The sequence below is a fragment of the Coloeus monedula genome, assembly GCF_965178545.1.
Source record: "Coloeus monedula genome assembly, chromosome: Z".
Taxonomy (NCBI): domain Eukaryota; kingdom Metazoa; phylum Chordata; class Aves; order Passeriformes; family Corvidae; genus Coloeus; species Coloeus monedula.
In genome coordinates this window covers 32559560-32577790 of record NC_138822.1, presented here as the reverse complement: position 1 = coordinate 32577790, position 18231 = coordinate 32559560, and the positions used below count along the sequence as shown (strand labels likewise).

Below are 18231 nucleotides of genomic sequence, written 5' to 3'. Positions count from 1 at the left end.
ACAAAGACTATATACATATATACATGGAAAAGGAGCGCTCCAGGTACAGACTGGCCACAGGTGGCACTAGAGTGGCCCTGTGTTCTGGACCAAAAAATGGTACCAACCCCACTGGCTAATACACTATATTGAATCAATGAAGGGTCTACAGACTGAACCGTCATTGAAGAAGGTGAAGATCTGAATTAATCAGTTTCTCCAGACACTTTGGCTTTAGATGAGGTGCATCTTTATTAGGAGCATGCCACTGGAACTGTAAAATCCTGTGGGACAATGTGTTAGAAGTGCAGACTATGCCTTATCTGCAACATTCTCTACAGGACCTGCTTTCAAAGACCTTACTCTACTGGGCTGGAATGAGACTTAGTTGTGAAGCCACTTCACAGAATCAGAATATTCTGAGTTGGAAGGGACCCACAAGGATCATCAAGTCCAACCCTTAGCATCTTGGGGATGTAAAGGACATCCCAAAGACTCGAATCGTGTCCCCGAGAGCGTTGTCCAAGCGCTTCTTGGACTCCATCAGGTTTGGTGCTGTGACAACTACCCTGGGAAGCCTGTTCCAGTGCCCAGCCACCTTTCTGGGTGAAGAACCTTCAAATAGCACGAAAGTCCTCTCCTCCCCGCACGGTGACACTGAGCATGCCCGTTTCCCGGCGGTCCCTGGTGCGTCACAGCGGTTTCACCCGAGCTTTCCGAGCCCGCCCTCTGCAGCCGCGCCCGTGGCGCTGCTGAGCGCCGGCTCCCGCTGTCCCCGCCAGAGGGCGCGCGCTGCCCCCGGCGCTGCCGGGCCTGCGCAGCAGCGGCGGCGGCCGAGCGCAGGCGCGGGGCCGGGCCGGGGCGGCAGCGGCGGCTGCTCCGTCACGGGAAGGGCGGAACGCGGCGGCGGCGCCCGTTTCCTCCGTCGCGTCTCGGCGGCTGCGGCGGCCGCGGCCGGGCTCCCCGGTGGCCGGGGCGGCAGAGGAGGGATGGCGTACTTCGTGGAGAGCTTCTGGGTAAGGCAGCGCCGCGGGCCGGCGACGCCGCGCCGCGGGTGGAACGGGCAGGGCGCGGCGCGGGGCAACCGCGGTCCCCGCTGCGAGAGCAGCCTCGGCTCTTACGCCACCCCCGGGACTGGGCCGGGGCCTTACGGCGGGGAGTTCGTGTCCGCTGCGCCCGCCGCGGCCGGGCTGGGCCGCGGTGGAGCTGGGTACCTGCAGCCTGCGGCAGGGCAAGGGGACCGCCGGCCCTGCCCGCGCCGCCGTGCTCGGCTGCGTAGAGACGGCGGGAAAAGGGATGGGATGGGATGCGATGGGATGGGATGGGATGTCGCCGTGAGGCGCTGGGCCGAGGGATGCGCGGACACCAGACTCCGTGCGCAGGGTTCCGGCGCTCGCAGTCAGCGCCGTGTCTCGGGGTGACTTGGGCTGCAGGGGGTCTTGGTGCTGTACGGGAGAAGAGCACGGGCTGTAGCGGCTTCACATTTGTTTCACGCAAAGGCAGAGCCGCGCCTCGGCGCTCCGCGCTTTTGTACCGGTGCCTTGTCTCCTTGTGCCCGTGAGGAGGTACAGCCCGAGCAGCAGCCGGCTAAGGGAAACAACAGGCTCTCCAGCTTGCTTTGGACATGCGGTCTTATAAGTCACATCTGCGCAGATATCTGTATTTTTAAGTGGGAGATATATATGGATAAAAAGTTAAATTATGGATTTGGATTGGGCTTCTTGAAATGCAACTAGTTTTCATTGTAGCCTCTGCTAGTTTGAAACATTAAAGTAAGTGGTCTCGTAGTCACCGGACTGTTTACAAAGTTGCTACTGCTTTACATATTTAACGTTTTCTGTGCCTCTCTACCGGGAAGTAGGGGAGACATAGAAATTGTTACTTGCTGAGACTGAAGTGAAAGAGAGACAAAATATCTCTTAGACTCCTGCTTTTCAGTTGTAAGCAGCAGTTATTCTTAAACTTCAGGAAAAACCAATTTCACAATTACACTGTTCTTGAATATAAGGCATCGCTCAGGTTTATGTTTTATTTACCATCTTGTGTTTAGTTTTGAATCCTTTGCTTTCAACATACTATTAAAATTTAACGACCCAAGATACTAGATTTGCTCTCTTCGCATACAAATCTGCTTAATTTGAAGCCTCAGTGTCGGAGATCAATATTAAACTAACACGTGGAAGAATTTTATCTTTCATAAAAATAAGATTTAAATTAATATAAAATGTTGCATTTTCATTGGAAAAGCTTCTGTCTTCTCCTAAGATTAAAGCAAAATAGAAGTTGTTTATTCAGCTATCACAACTGAAATTGAACACTTTCCTATTAAGCTTTTTTATGTACTGTGGTATGTTCATTTAACTGTCTGATTGGTTGTGTTGTGTTTTGTTAGTAAGTCAGTTAAATTGGTGAAAGCAATGGGCCGTTCCCATACATTCTGTTTCCATGTCTGTGTCTTCACAAATGCTTCCAGCAAATATGAAGTAGTAGGCATCTACCCCAAATTCCTATTCTCTCTTTCTGCTTTGTAAATTCTCTGCATTATAGCTTTGTTAGCAAAACCTGTAGTGTGGGTTATCAATGAGTGCCAAGAGGATTATTCCTTCTGTAAGTGCAAGTTTTTCTCATACCTCCAAAAATGATACAAGACAGTACAGTAAGTTTGTTCTTGTTTGTCTTGCAGTGATGACAAAGACATTAGACAGGATCTTAACTTGCAAAATTTGACAAAGAAACTTTTGTAATACCATAGATAGGGTTCTATTTTGTATAGAGGTAAAATTAAAAGGAATAGAGAATGCTCCTTCTTTACTGCTGTGGGTGAATATTTTTCAAGATTAACTGTAATGATGGATTTGTAAAATCTGAATGTATTGAGTTTCTATATATCCTCAGAACTAGGCATAAATTATAGGTTTGTGCATTTTGAATCATTAGTTGTCTCCATTTGCACTAACATTTCAGAAGAGGTTATTGTTCGGAATTGTTACTGCTTTGGAAGACTTGGGAAGCAATCTGTATGGGCTCTGAATTATGGTGAGAAAGGTAAGATAGGAATTAGAAGTTATATGTTAAAATGTACTACATGCATAATGACTAAAAATAATGAAGATAATTTTATAAGGAGAAAGGAAGGTTGTAATATGTAGAACTTCGGAAGGATTGTCTTCTATTTCTTCCTTGCCCTACTAGCCAACCCCAGGCAAAATATTTTTGGGAATATGGAATAGGATAGTTAGGCTTTTTGAAGCACTGATTTGAAAATTAATCGGAAACATAATTAATATTTAATTATTTGACATAGATTCTGTCATAAACTTGCAGCTGAAATTATGCATTGGAAATGGAAGTCTGGGTCTTAAGCTGCATGATGCTCTCCCTTGATTTAGTAGTTTGCTGCAAGTAAGAGGAAAAGAGATCGGAAACTTCAGGGATTTTAATGATTTCCCCAGAAAAGTAGAGTGGCATATATGTGAGTGTATCAATTTCTTCCACACAATTTAAGCTGCTGTCTTCCTAAATGTGCTCATGTAAACAAATCTTACCTTCTTTGTTGTAAGTCTTGAAAATTGTCCTGAGGCTTTCCTCTTGCACTGGTTTTGAAAGTGTTTAAATAGTTACACATTTTGGTTTTATTGTTGTTAGAGGGTGTAAGAAAGTTGGATGAGCCTGCCATCTCTTGACTGCTTTGTAAGAGGTCAATGAGTGATAAATAAGACTGTTTTCAGGATGTGTAAAGCTGAAGTACAGAGACCTCTACTGTCACTTTAAAAATTTACTATCCCTTGAAAAATTTAAGGGTCTGCTAATGCAGCACAGCACTCTAGAGCAGCAGTTATCCAAGCCAGGAGGATATTTTTGGGTGTCAAAAGTTATGAACTAGTAGTACAGGCTGTAAGTGGCTTTGATTCTTATGACTAAGTTTTAGGCATTCAAGTCACATGGCCAAACATTCCCAGCTCCTAATTAGGATTTGTCATAAAACATCTTACTCTTGCTGCTGTGTATATGCTACATCAAAACAACATCCTAATTTAAAGGTAAAACTATCATAAACATAGCTGCATTTTATCACTTTAAATACACTGTTACTGGTATAGGAGTATAGAAAGTGTTCTTTATCACTGACTTTCTGTTTTCTTAACAGAAAACATTGCTTAAACTTTGACATTGTATTTAAACTGACCAGTGCAGGTGATTCTTTTGACATAGTTTAAAAGAATTACTATTAACAAATCAACAAGAATAAGCCCCTTCCAAACCAGTCAGTGGTTGTTTATGAATTGTTTAAAATTAATTTGATTAAACTATTGAAAAGTTCTATGAATAGCTGAAGGTGGTTTCTGTGTAACTCTGTGCTTGGTAGCTCTGGAAGTTCTTGCATATTAAAATATATGTATAAATTGGCTTTGACAATTTTATTTAATTTTTTAATTGGTTGCTTTACTTGCAGCTTTTGACAATGGCTGTGTTGAGGATTCCTTTTTTTTTTTTTCCAAAGACTTTTGTGGGGCCAAGGCTTGGCAGTATCCTGGTTTAATAACCATAGCTTTGTGAAGAAGCTTGCTCTGTTGAGCGTGAGATGTATTGTCTTATGAACTTGTGAGTATATGAGTAGCACTGAGACTTGCCACACTGACATCTGGAGTTACATTCATATGTTTACGCAGCACTACTCTTCTGCTGGGCATACAGCTGGATGCTCTGTTTCAGGGGAACTGTTGTGCAATGTTTGCTTAGTCTCCTCCCTCTGTATGTGTGTATCTAGCATGACTTGGCAGCTTTCCATCTGTTTGTAAAAAAATATTTTTAGTTACCTATATATGGTGGAAAATATCTGTCCTGCCTCATATGCGTAGAGCTTCTCTGGAGCTGATCTTTATTTGATATGTTGAAATGGGAATGTGGAAATTGAAGCTGATGGGTTGTTTTTGTGTCCAATCTTCTCAAAACTCTCAGAACTGAAGAAGATACACTACCTGTGCAAGCATCAGGTGACTGCTTTTCTGTCATGTTTCAGTGCTCTCAATTTTCTACAGCTCTTTCCGACACTCAGAAATTGAAATTTACTGAGAGCTTTCAAAAATGTAACACTGTACTATTAATCGTACAAGTATTTTTATGTATTCAGGGCCTGTTAAATTAAATTATTTTCGATGTAGACAGCATGAAAGACATGCTATTTATTTAAAACTGCAACAAGGATTAACAGTTTAAAGAACATGACAACAGTGTTTGTCAGAGCACCTAAAATGAGTTTACCTATCCCTGAATTTAGTATCTGACCAGTCACAGTCACCATAATAGAACCATTTATTTGTACTGGGTAAATAGAAAGTGGTGTAACAGAGTATAAACTTTTTACACTAATAGATGTTAACGTTGAACAGTTTTAAACCAAAGGAGGCAGAGCTTGCACTCAAACAGTTTGATTTGAAACAGAAAATAAATGCTGCTGCAGATTGCCTAGAAATTTCTGGCTATTTTACTAAATGCAGAGTTTAAACTCAGAATTATTTCTGTTGCAACAAACAAACTTTTTCTTAAAAACTTGAAGTATTTTAAGTAGTTCAGTAGAACAGAGTTCCTGTAATCTGTTTCCTGTTATGCACAAGTCTTGGAAATGCTGATTTCTGACTACATGTTTGCTGACAGGGCTACTTTCATTTCCATGAGGAAATCTTTGCGACTAGTTCTTGATGAAGGGAAATGGAAGGACTGTTTGCTCTTGCTTTCCATGACTTAATTTGTCTGTGTACATAGTTGGTCAGTAATACTTCATTGTAGGCTTATTTAAGTGTTTACTTGTATTTGAAGTCTTGTTTTCTCTAATGGCTTGCTGTCAGGGGACGTCTATGGTCTCAGTACAAAAGAGCTTTCTTACAGTAGTATAGAGCAGGAAATCTCAGAACAAACACCATCTTCTGAAGAGAGTTTTGCTAGCTCTGAGTAAGAAGGAGAAAACTGCTAATGAACGTCAGAGTAATTAAATGGTGCCTATATGGAGAGGGGACTACTTACATTTTGCATTCTCATACGCAGTTTTACATTTGTTTTTTATTGCGTAATGACAGGATCACTCTCAACAGATGGTGGTTTACCTACAAAATGACATTCAGAATGTTCTTTCAAACTGATCTTGAAATCTGTTACCTAGAGCCTGATGTTATACGTGACAACTGAGGATCATCTTTCTCCACTGTGCAACAACTTGTAGTAGAAGAATCTGCATCTGACTTCACTGTCTGTTATACCAGTGGATGGTAATTGCTTATGAATGGGACTGGAAGGTTTCATCATTCCTTCTATTATATGCTGCATTAATTTATTTTTAAGTTGGCCAGTACTGGACTGTTTCCACTAGGAAGGAGCAAGTAAAAACACCCAGTAGAAGAAAAAGTGTCTAGACACACAATTTCCATGTACAGAATTCTATACAGTATGTGTGGGAAGGAGAAGTGTTGAGAAAAAACAACCAAAACACAGTGTTGATGGCGTATGTGCATGTAAGAGGATAAATACTTACTTGGCTTTTGTAAATTGAACATCTTTTCCTCCTAGCCACCACGTACATCTGTCTCTTTATCCTGAATACAGAACCTTAACTCTGATTGCTGCTCTTCATGAATGTAAATACTGAATGGAGAAGTTGTGGAAGGGCTGTATAGCTTTTTCTAAAGCAGAAAAACATCTGCTCTCTGCATTGAGACACCATACTTAATTTGGTTTATGTACACATATGTCTCCACACATGAGCAGAATTGTTATCAGGTTAGTCATCAGAACTGTTGGTCATGTGAAGAGTTTTGAAGTCTAGATGTTTGTGCTTTTAGATAGAGCCTGGTATAGGTAATATGGGTTATATCTCACATTATGTTTACTAGTGAAGACATGTCTTTTAGTTCTGCCAGACTTAAACCATGTAGGCCCTCAAATCTGTGAGCCTCCTTTCGACTTGCTATTTTGTTTAAACTTTAATATATTTTGCATATAGGTTCTTGATCTCTGATAACTATTGATAGTGTATAAGAGATGAGGCTTTCAGGAGACTTAACTGAGGAAAGTATCTGTTCTGTTTCTCTGTCATGCTTTCTACTATTCATTGCGAAGTCAGGAGGAAGAGTAGGACTGATTAGAAAATCTAATATAAGTGGAAAAATTATTTCCTTGGCAGTAACCTTCAGTTACAGTTAAGGAACAAGATAATGATGGCAGTTGTTGTTCAGGATCGTTCCATTCTCTGAAGATTTGCATGGTTACATTTCTGACGGTTTATCAGGAAGGCTGCAGCCAGAGGCTGTGTCATGGCTGTGCTAGTCTTCCTGCATTTCTAAACTGGCAGGAAATTTATGGAACTCCTGTGTAGAAAAGGCCCCATTAAAAGTTTCCATTATGAAAAGTTTAGAAGCAGCCTATGTTCAGCACATTTTGATCAACATGCTGTTTTAGCTGGAAGAAACACCTAAGGGCAAAGAATGTTTCATATAGTAGAATTTGATTAGTTTTTCAGGAAGAAATGCCTAACACTTATTTGTAAATGTTTATCTATAAATTTGGGTACAGTAACAACTTTGGAGTAGTTAAATAAGAATTATATTCTCTATTCTAATTGAAAATGCCAATGAAGTCTTATTATAATGCAATTGCATTCAGCATTTATATTGAGTAACTACATAAAGTTAGTAAGTTAGGGCACCAGTATTCAAAGTTATTCTGGGCCTCAAACTACAAAGAAAAATGTTTAGATAGGGGTGAAAGGGGAGAGAAACTATTTAGACTGGTACTTGAGTAGGATAACATTTAAATAAAGTTGCATATTCTACTAATTGGTGCTCCTATCCTTCTTTTACTTTTCAAGCTTGTAAAAGCCTTGCTCTGTGGTGAGTCCTTTTAGAGTTTGCTGGTTTTTCACCTGTTCCATTTAGTTCTGCTTGTACTTTTTAGACTGTAATTGCACTTAAACCACTCTAATCTGAATTTTGTTGCACTTTTTCGGGTTACAGCTTACAGCTTACTGCAACCATGGAAACTATGATTTTATAGGTGTTTTTTTTCTATTTGGTTTTGTTTTTCCCAATGCTTGGAAGAAGTAAAGCAAATAATCCTGGCTAGTAATCTGTATCAAATTGCCTTCAGTTATCTGTTATTTGTAAATTTATGTGTCTGTGTGTGGTGTCCTTTAAGGCAACTTGAAACTTAGTGGAAGTGGACTTAATACCATGGCTGCTGTGACGTGTTTCCATCCACCCATGACTGCTTCTCCTTATTTAAGACGACAGGTCCCTGCATGCCTTCTCCTCCTAGCTCCCCCCTCTTCTGCTGAGCAATGCAGCTTGTTTGTGTCCTTGCAGTGATCTGGATCAGTGATTCTTGTTTTCATTTGCCAGCTTTATTTTTCAGCTGTATAATTTCCCTGATAAAGTTTGCCTTATGGCTGGACAAAAAAATTTTTGCAGAACTGAACAGACAGAAATGTTTGGAAGGGTATATGACCAAATTCTCAGGCTCCTCTCACTGGCAATATAGAGCTGCCTTTGTTAAAAGTCCAGGATTTTAAGGATGTGAAAGTAGTTGAGTTTAAAAGTCCAGGATTTTAAGGATGTGAAAGTACTTGAGTGCGTCCAGAGGAGGACAACAAAGCTGGTGAGAGTGCTGGGAGATGTGTACTGTGAGGAGCCACTAAGGACTTTGGGCTTGTCTGGTTTGGAGAAAAGGAGGCTGAGGGGTGACCTCATTGCTCTCTACAGCTTCCTGAGCAGGGGAAATTGGGAGGGTGATGCCCATCTCTTCTCCCTGGGAGCTAAGGATAGGACATGTAGGAATGGTTGAAAACTGTGCCAGGGAAGGTTCAGATTGGACACTAGGAAGCATTTCTTTACCCTAGGAGGGTGGTCAGACGCTGGAATGGGCTTCCTGGAGATGGTGGTCAATGCCCCGAGCCTGTCAGTGTTTAAGGCGCATTTGGACATGCCCTTAACACCATGATTTAACTTTTGGTCATCCCCAAAGTGCTCAATCAGTTGGGCTAAATGATTGCTGTAGATCATTTCCAGCTGAAATAGTCTATTCCATTCTATGCTATCCCATCCTGTTTTTCTTTCCCTTCCACTCTGAACATGTATGCAGTTTTCCTGAGGGCACACTTTGCACCTTATATAGGAGCAGCATTATGGATCTGAAGCTTTTATAAGGCAGAAGGGGAATGGATAGTCTGACAAGAAGACTTTATTAGTAACAGTGCTCTTATGCTGTGCCTTGCCTTCCTTTCATTTCTGTCATTCCTTTTTGCTGTCAGGAGGAAATTCATCATGGTGCCAGAGGTCATAACCTGGCTGAATTTATTAATCAGTGCCTAGAGCAGTGTCTCAGTTTTAATACTGAGGTATGCCTTACTCACTGGAGAATGTTTTGAAATGAAACTTAAGAATAGACAAAGAGAAGGTGCTAGTGAGAAGATCAGTGATTCTTTTTTTAACCAGTTTTACAAAAAGCAGGGGAAGAAGGATACCCAATAATCCCAATTAAATTTTAGTTCATGGAAAATAATGTAAGATATGAGAGGATAAAGAGAGAGTACAGTATTTAGCTTGTGTTTAATAGGATGGGAAGTGAAAGAATACAAGACTCCTAGAAATCTACCACAGAAATGTCTTTGACTATAGCCTAGAAATATGTAATAGAAATGTAGTGGTGGCAGCTGAGGTGATTTTAGTTTGATTTATGTATATGGGATTTATGGGAACTAACAGCAACTGGTAAAAAGAAGAAGCATTAGAAATAATTAACTTCCTGATGAAGTGATTAAAATGAAAAGCAGTTATTAAAATGCATTGGTTCAGCATGTTGTGCTTCATAGTTCTATTTTCTGTTTATGTTTAGGGAGAAAGGAACAATGGCTTTGATGTCCTCTATCACAATATGAAACATGGACATTTGTCAACAAAGGACTTAGCAGATTTTATTAGAGAAAGGTAGGTATTCATCCTATGCATTTAATATAATATTTGTGGGTTTTATTGTTTGTCATTGCATTTAACAGTAATGTGTAAAAGATGTAAACAAAACTTTAAAAATTCTAGTATCATTTTAATATATCTCTCAAATTCTACAGGACTGTCTATACTTATTCCATTCACTTAGAACTGAATAGGAACTTTTAAGCATCAGTTAATAACAAGCTTCTCATTTTTCAGATTTCATTTAAAAGATGAGAGTAAAATTAATCCTGATTTTTCATTTTGTTTGGAAGAAAAATTATAATTTAAAGTTGCAAAAATTATCAGTCTTGCAAAGTTTTTACTATGGATTTGGAATTAGGCTATCAGCAACTGCTAGTATAAACATTAAAAATATATACTTTCAGAAGCTGAGATGCTAGGTTTGTTAAAGAGAGTGATACATAGGGACAAGAAAATAATATGCAGAAAATAACACAGGTTCTTCTGTATTGGATGGGAGGAACAGCACTGAAATCTGCCAGTATGGCAACTTCCAAAACAGTTGACCTAATGCTGCATTTAGTTCTTTGTGAAAGAAAACTGCTGCTGCTACACTGAACATATAGATTTCCTCCCTGAACAAAATTAACTGTATGTCTACTTTGGAATTTTGTCTTTCCTCAGTTACTGACACTAGATAACACATGGAAGATAGTTGCAAAGTACAGACTGAGGACCTATTTCAATACTCACTTCTTGCAGAGGAAGCCATCGAAAAAACTGGAATTCTTCTTCAAAATTTAAGTTTTGGCCTCAAATAGACCGCAATTTAAAAAGTACTTTTAAATTTCCACAAAATGTAACCACCACAAATCTGACAGATACTCCATTGCATTGACATACACATAGATTCAAAGTGAATTGGAGAAAATTACAAAAAAACTTCTCACTAAGTAGAAATGGGTGAGCTCCAGAGTCTGCATGTGAAGGGCAGTCTCCTTTTGGAAAGACTGCACAACCCAAGGAATCTTCTGTTTTATGAATACCCAATTTCAGAGAATGCATTATGAAATCACAAAGGGTTCTAGTGAAATCCTGAGTGGGATTGAGCAGAGGGATATCACACTGTTCACATTTAGTATGAAATGCTTAATGCTTCACAAACTTGCACTTCTAATACTTGCCTTGTGTCATCTGTGTGAGTTCCTGAATCTTTCCTTTGAAAGCTGCTGTAATTTTTTGTCTCGGTTTTGAAAGACAGGTGTCTGCTAAGGAAGGCAGAAGCCCCCCTTGAAGTGGCAGATATAACCCTTTTTCCCTCCAAGTTATTATATTTTGAAATCAAGGGCCTTTAGGCAAAGATGTGGGAAATAGGAATAACAGTTCTTTACTATATATATATATATATATATATATATATGTATATGTATATAACCAGTCAAACAAAACAACAACAACTCTGGCAGTAACAGCACACACAAACCCAGTCCCAGCCCTCTCGGCTGTCGGGCCCTTTCCCCTCGGGTGCAGTTCCGCTCGCAGCCGGCAGGGGCGCTGGCGGCTCCCGGTGAGCAGGGCAGGTGCGATGGTTCCCCCGCGGCTGCAGGGGGCGCTCCGGAGCGAGCTCGGGGAGCACGCGGCAATGGCGCCCTGGGATCCCGGGAGGGATGGAACAAAGGCTTCACAAACCCCTGGGCAGCCGATCCCGGACTCTCAGGAACAGCAGGCTGGAACGGCAGGCTAGAGCGGCAGGCTGGAGCGGCAGGGACAAACGCAAATCCTGGGTGGCAGGCGAGATGTATCCAGATGGGAGAACCCCACGGATGCCCAGGCAGGCAGGGTGAGCAGGGCTACAGCGTAGCGAAAGCTCGAAGCAGCAGCGGGGCAGGGCAGGGAAAGTGGCTTTTGGGGTCCCGGCGTTGTTTCCAGCAGGAAGAGAAGAACGGCCAAAAAGAAAGAAGCAGCAGCTCCTTTCTCTGCAGCTTCTCTCTCCGGACGCTCAGAGCGAACTGACCCCGCACCCAGGTGTAAACAAAGGAGTAGCCAGGCCCGCCCCACTCCCTTTTTGTCTTTCTTAAGTACAGCTATTTGTCCCCTAGCAACATGCATATGGGAGAAAATTCCTCTAACAGGAAAAAAACTAAGACTAAACTAAAACCCCAACATTATCCACCCCGAATTTTTCCCATACTAACATGTTACATGAAACAACTTTTTTTTAACCATATAAATCTATGCATTACCCAAATTATATACAAATATACATGCTGATAGTGATACAAGTACAGAGCCATGGGTAGTTCACCCTAAAACAAGGTCCCCTTGAGGTAAGCATCGGGTCTCTCCATCCTTTTGCATCACCCACCAGGTGCAACCTGGTCCCTGAGCAAAAACGACCCCACGGATGGGTTTGTCTTTGCTCAAGGCAGACTTTACCCAAACAGTGTTTCCAAGCATACCTCTCATGTGCACCACTGGAACCTTATCCCCGTCTGTTGTTTGTAGGGGTTCGGATTGGGCAGGGCCTGCTCGGCTGGTGGAGCCTCGGGTGTTAACTAACCAGGTGGCTCTTGCTAAATGCATCTCCCAGTTTTTGAAAGTCCCCCCACCCAGTGCCTTCAAGGTGGTTTTAAGCAATCCATTACACCGCTCAACCTTCCCAGCTGCTGGTGCATGATAGGGGATGTGGTACACCCACTCTATGCCATGTTCTCTAGCCCAGGTGTTTATAAGGCTGTTCTTGAAATGAGTCCCATTGTCAGACTCGATTCTCTCAGGGGTGCCATGCCTCCAAAGGACTTGCTTTTCCAGGCCCAGGATGGTGTTCCGGGCAGTAGCATGAGGCACAGGATAGGTCTCCAGCCATCCAGTGGTGGCTTCTACCATTGTGAGCACACAGCGCTTGCCTTGGCGGGTTTGAGGCAGTGTGATGTAATCAATCTGCCAGGCCTCCCCATACTTGTATTTGGACCATCGCCCACCATACCACAGGGGCTTCACCCGCTTGGCCTGCTTGATCGCAGCGCATGTCTCACAATCATGGATAACCTGGGAGATACTGTCCATGGTTAGATCCACCCCCTCGGTCTCATGCCCACTTACAGGTGGCATCTCTGCCCTGATGACCTGAGGCATCATGGGCCCATCGAGCTAGGAACAGCTCTCCTTTATGTTGCCAATCTAAGTCTATCTGGGACACCTCTATTTTCGCAGCCTGATCTACCTGTTTGTTGTTACGATGTTCTTCATTAGCCCGGCTCTTGGGGATGTGAGCATCTACATGACGGACCTTCACGGATAGCTTCTCTACCCGAGTGGCAATGTCTTTCCACTCTTCAGCAGCCCAGACTGGTTTTCCTCTGCGCTGCCAGTTTGCCTTATTCCACCTTTCCAGCCAACCCCACAGAGCATTGGCTACCATCCATGAATCAGTGTAGAGGTAGAGCTTTGGCCACTTCTCTCTTTCAGCTATGTCCAGAGCTAATTGGACAGCTTTGAGCTCAGCAAATTGGCTTGATCCACCTTCTCCTTCAGTAGCCTGTGCAACTTGTCATGTGGGGCTCCATACAGCGGCTTTCCATTTCCGGCTAGCGCCTACAATTCGGCAGGAACCATCAGTGAAGAGGGCGTATTGTCTTTCACTCTCTGGTAGCTCGTTATATGGTGGGGCTTCTTCGGCACATGTCACCTGCTCCTCTTCTTCTTCAGAAGATAACCCAAAAGTCTCACCTTCCGGCCAGTTCGTAATTATTTCCAAGACCCCAGGGCGACTTGGGTTTCCAATTCGGGTGCGCTGGGTGATGAGGGCAATCCATTTGCTCCAAGTAGCGTCGGTGGCGTGATGCATGGAGGGAACCTTTCCTTTGAACATCCACCCCAGCACCGGTAGTCGGGGTGCCAGGAGGAGTTGTGCCTCTGTGCCGATTACTTCTAAGGCAGCCTGGACTCCTTCATAAGCTGCCCGGATTTCCTTCTCTGTGGGAGTGTAGTTGGCTTCAGACCCTCTGTAGCTTCAGCTCCAGAATCCCAGTGGTCGGCCCCGAGTCTCACCAGGCACCTTCTGCCAGAGGCTCCAGGACAGACCATTGTTCCCGGCTGCAGAGTAGAGCACGTTCTTCACCTCTGGTCCTGTCCTGACTGGGCCAAGGGCTACGGCGTGAGCAATTTCCTGTTTGATCTGGGTGAAGGCTTGCTGCTGTTCAGGGCCCCAGTGGAAATCATTCTTCTTGCGGGTAACCAGGTAGAGAGGACTCACGATCTGGCTGTACTCGGGAATGTGCATCCTCCAGAAACCTATAGCGCCTAGGAAAGCTTGTGTTTCCTTCTTGTTGGTCGGTGGAGACATTGCTGTGATCTTATTGATGACCTCAGTGGGAATCTGACGCCGTCCATCTTGCCACTTTACTCCCAGGAACTGGATCTCTCGGGCAGGTCCCTTGACCTTGCTCTTCTTGATGGCAAAACCAGCTCGCAGGAGAATTTGAATTATTCTCTCTCCTTTCTCCAACACTTCGGTCGCGGTGTTCCCCCACACAATGATGTCATCAATGTACTGCAGATGTTCTGGAGCCTCACCCTTTTCTAGTGCAGTCTGGATCAGTCCATGACAGATGGTGGGACTGTGCTTCCACCCCTGGGGCAGTCTGTTCCAGGTGTACTGCACGCCCCTCCAGGTGAAGGCAAACTGAGGCCTGCACTCTGCTGCCAGAGGAATAGAGAAGAATGCATTGGCAATGTCAATAGTGGTGTACCACTTCGCTGCTTTGGACTCCAGCTCGTACTGGAGCTCCAACATGTCCGGCACAGCAGTGCTCAGCGGTGGAGTCACTTCATTCAGGGCATGATAGTCCACAGTCAATCTCCATTCCCCGTCAGACTTGCACACAGGCCAGATGGGGCTGTTGAAGGGTGAGTGGGTCTTGCTGACCACCCCTTGGCTCTCCAGCTCGCGGATCATCTTGTGGATGGGGATCACAGCATCTCGATTTGTCCGATACTGCCGGCGGTGCACTGTCAAGGTGGCCATTGGCACTCATTGCTCTTCCACTTTCAGGAGCCCAACTGCAGAAGGATTCTCAGATAGTCCAGGCAGGGTGTTCAATTGCCTAATGCCCTCTGCCTCCACAGCAGCAATCCCAAATGCCCACCTGAGTCCTTTTGGGTCTTTGTAATAGCCATTCCAGAGGAAGTCTATGCCCAGAATACACGGGGCCTCTGGGCCGGTCACAATCAGATGCTTTTGCCACTCCTTCCCAGTCAGGCTCACCTCAGCTTCCAAAAGGGTCAACTGCTGTGATCCCCCGGTCACCCCAGCGATGGATACAGGTTCTGCCCCCACATGTCCCGATGGCATTAAAGTACACTGTGCCCCAGTATCAACCAATGCATCATATTTTTGTGGCTCTGATGTGCCAGGCCATCGGATCCACACCGTCCAGAAAACTCGGTTCTCCCGTGCCTCTTCCTGGCTAGAGGCAGGGCCCCTCTAGCCCTGGTTATCATTCTTTCCCTGGGCATACATGCTCAAAATACCTTCAAGGGGATCCAACATATCATCCTCCCTTCTGTAATGCCTGGCAGCTTGGTCACGGGAGGCTGAGGCTACTTTCACCTTAGCGGAACCCCCTCGGTTAGTGCCTCCCTCCTTGAGTTCACGCACCCGCGCTGCCAGGACAGAGGTGGGTTTCCCATCCCACCTTCTCACGTCTTCCCCATGCTCACACAGGAAAAACCACAGCTCAGCTCGTGGGGTGTACCCTCTCTCTCTAGCAGGGGGACGACGGGCTCTGACTTGGGGGCCTGTGACTCGCACTGGTGCCACACTGACCCTCCTCATCTCCTCCCTCATTTCCTTCCTCATCTCCTTCATCTCTTTGAGGTCCTGGACCACAGCAGAGACATGAGCTTTCAGCGGGCCATTGATCATGCTGTCATAATGCCTGAGCTTGCTGGCAACAGAGCCCACGGTTTCTCGGCTATTGTCAGCATCAATCGTTGCAATGAAGGTGGTGTATTGCGATGGCCCCAGCCTTGCCAGGTTCCACATCATCTGTCCTGTGCACCTGACCTTATCGGGGTCATTATCATGCTGTCCATCCCTCCCAAAGAGTACCTCTAATATTGCCACCTCTCTTAGCTGTTGGATCCCTTGCTCGAGTGTCTTCCACTGCATTCTATGATGATACTCCTGCATTCTTTCTTTGTGAATGAACCTTTCTCTCGCACTCGTTAAGAGCCGCTCCCAGAGAGAAAGGGGCCCTGGCTCCCTCACAAATATCTGGTCCACACCTGGGTCCTGGGTCAATGATCCCAGATACCTTGCCTCACCACTATCCAGTTGCACACTTGTGCCCATAAGGTCCCAAACCCGAAGCAGCCAGGTGGTATAAGGCTCACGCCCCCTTCGCACAATGTCGTTTCGCATAGCATAGTGTGACAGGGACTCAGTGATGATTTCTGGCTCTGGCTCTCCTGCTGGTTGTGAGGGCCCTGGTTGCCCATCATCATTAACTGGTCGTACTGATTTGGTCTTACACTTCCTTCTTTGCACAGGGGCGACTGCTGCTGGCTGTGGTTGTCCTTGTGGTTCAGCTGAAGCCTGGACGGTTGTAACATCCGTGGGTTCTACTGCTGCACCATCGGACTCACCCTCTTTGGGGCAGGGAGAGGGTTTTTCACTAGCTGAGGAGGTGTATTCCCTTAGCAATTGGCATATCTCCTTGTGCACCTGACCCATCTCCTGGCACATCTCCTGGCGCACCTGGCCCATCTCCTGGCATATCCCCTGGCGCACCTGACCCATCTCTTGGCACATCTCTTGCATCCCTTTTGCCAGTACCCCCACCCAGTTTGGGTAGTCCATTTCTGAGGTGGACTGTTGGGCGGTATCAGTCTGTGGGGCAGGGTCTCTAGTGTCTGGGGCTGCATCAGTCTCTGGGGTAGGATCTCTAGTGTCTGGGGCCATGTCAGGTTCTGGGGCAGGATAGGGCTCTGGGGTAGGATCTCTAGTCTCTGGGGCCATGTCAGGTTCCGGGGCAGGATCAGGCTCTGGGGTAGGAACTCTACTCTCTGGGGCCATGTCAGGTTCTGGGGCAGGATCTCTAGTCTCTGGGGCTGGTGTCTGGGTAGATATCCAAGCCAATCTCAACTTATCCTTGAGTGCTAAATAGAGTAGGCCTATCAGCAGCAGATGGTTAGTATTCAGAGGGAATTTAAACCCTTCAAAAATTGATGGGGTGGGCCCGAAGAACTGGTTGAGGGGTTGGGGGAAAACTTCCCCTGGTGTCATTTCCTCACAGAAGGTACCATTGTTAACATAACCCCAAAAACATGTGCTCAGTGTGTGATAGCCATTTATCCATGTGCCCACATTCCGGAGGAAGCTAAAAACCCATGAATTCCTCACCTTCTCGACCCATAACGCAAGCTGGATAACAGCAATGGTAGCCTTAGTCAGAGGACCCATATTCAAGTAAGGAGCTGCAAAGGGGAAGAATATAGCTACGGCCACATGCCACCCGAACCAGGGTAAACTAGACCACATAGTGCAGCCTAAAAAGGTTCCTATATCTGGCACACAAAATAAAGTTATCCAAGAACTGTTATTCCTTTTTTTCACCTCTCTCTTAATGCCCTCGTGCCCCACATTGGGCGCCAAGATCTGTCTCGGTTTTGAAAGACAGGTGTCTGCTAAGGAAGGCAGAAGCCCCCCTTGAAGTGGCAGATATAACCCCTTTTCCCTCCAAGTTATTATATTTTGAAATCGAGGGCCTTTAGGCAAAGATGTGGGAAATAGGAATAACAGTTCTTTACTATATATATATCTATCTATCTATATCTATATATATCTATATGTGTATAACCAGACAAACAAACAGCAATAACTGCAGCAGTAAGAGCAGACAGAAGCACAAACCCAGTGCCAGCCCTCTCGGCTGTCGGGCCCTTTCCCCTCGGGTGCAGTTCCGCTCGCAGCCGGCAGGGGCGCTGGCGGCTCCCGGTGAGCAGGGCAGGTGCGATGGTTCCCCCGCGGCTGCAGGGGGCGCTCCGGAGCGAGCTCGGGGAGCACGCGGCAATGGCGCCCTGGGATCCCGGGAAGGGATGGAACAAAGGCTTCACAAACCCCTGGGCAGCCGATCCCGGACTCTCAGGAACAGCAGGCTGGAACTGCAGGCTGGAACGGCAGGCTAGAGCGGCAGGCTGGAGTGGCAGGGACGAACGCAAATCCCGGGTGGCAGGCGAGATGTATCCAGATGGGAGAACCCCACGGATGCCCAGGCAGGCAGGGTGAGCAGGGCTACAGCGTAGCGAAAGC

At 45.2% G+C, this 18231-nt stretch overlaps 1 protein-coding gene across 6 annotated transcripts in view; it reads left to right on the top strand.

Moving 5' to 3' along the window:
• The first annotated feature begins 845 nt into the window (after positions 1-845).
• The window catches only part of FCHO2 (FCH and mu domain containing endocytic adaptor 2), a 94972-nt gene continuing 77586 nt past the window's right edge, over positions 846-18231 (top strand). For 4 of the 6 annotated variants that reach the window (XM_082301919.1, XM_082301915.1, XM_082301918.1 and 1 more), the window contains exons 1-2: positions 846-995; positions 9859-9950. In XM_082301919.1, the coding sequence (XP_082158045.1) occupies positions 969-995; positions 9859-9950 (119 nt within the window). In that variant the 5' untranslated portion in view covers positions 846-968. Of the gene's footprint in view, positions 996-4904; positions 4974-9319; positions 9362-9858; positions 9951-18231 lie in introns of those variants that run through there. The other 2 variants (XM_082301917.1, XM_082301916.1) reach the window with 2 other exon arrangements.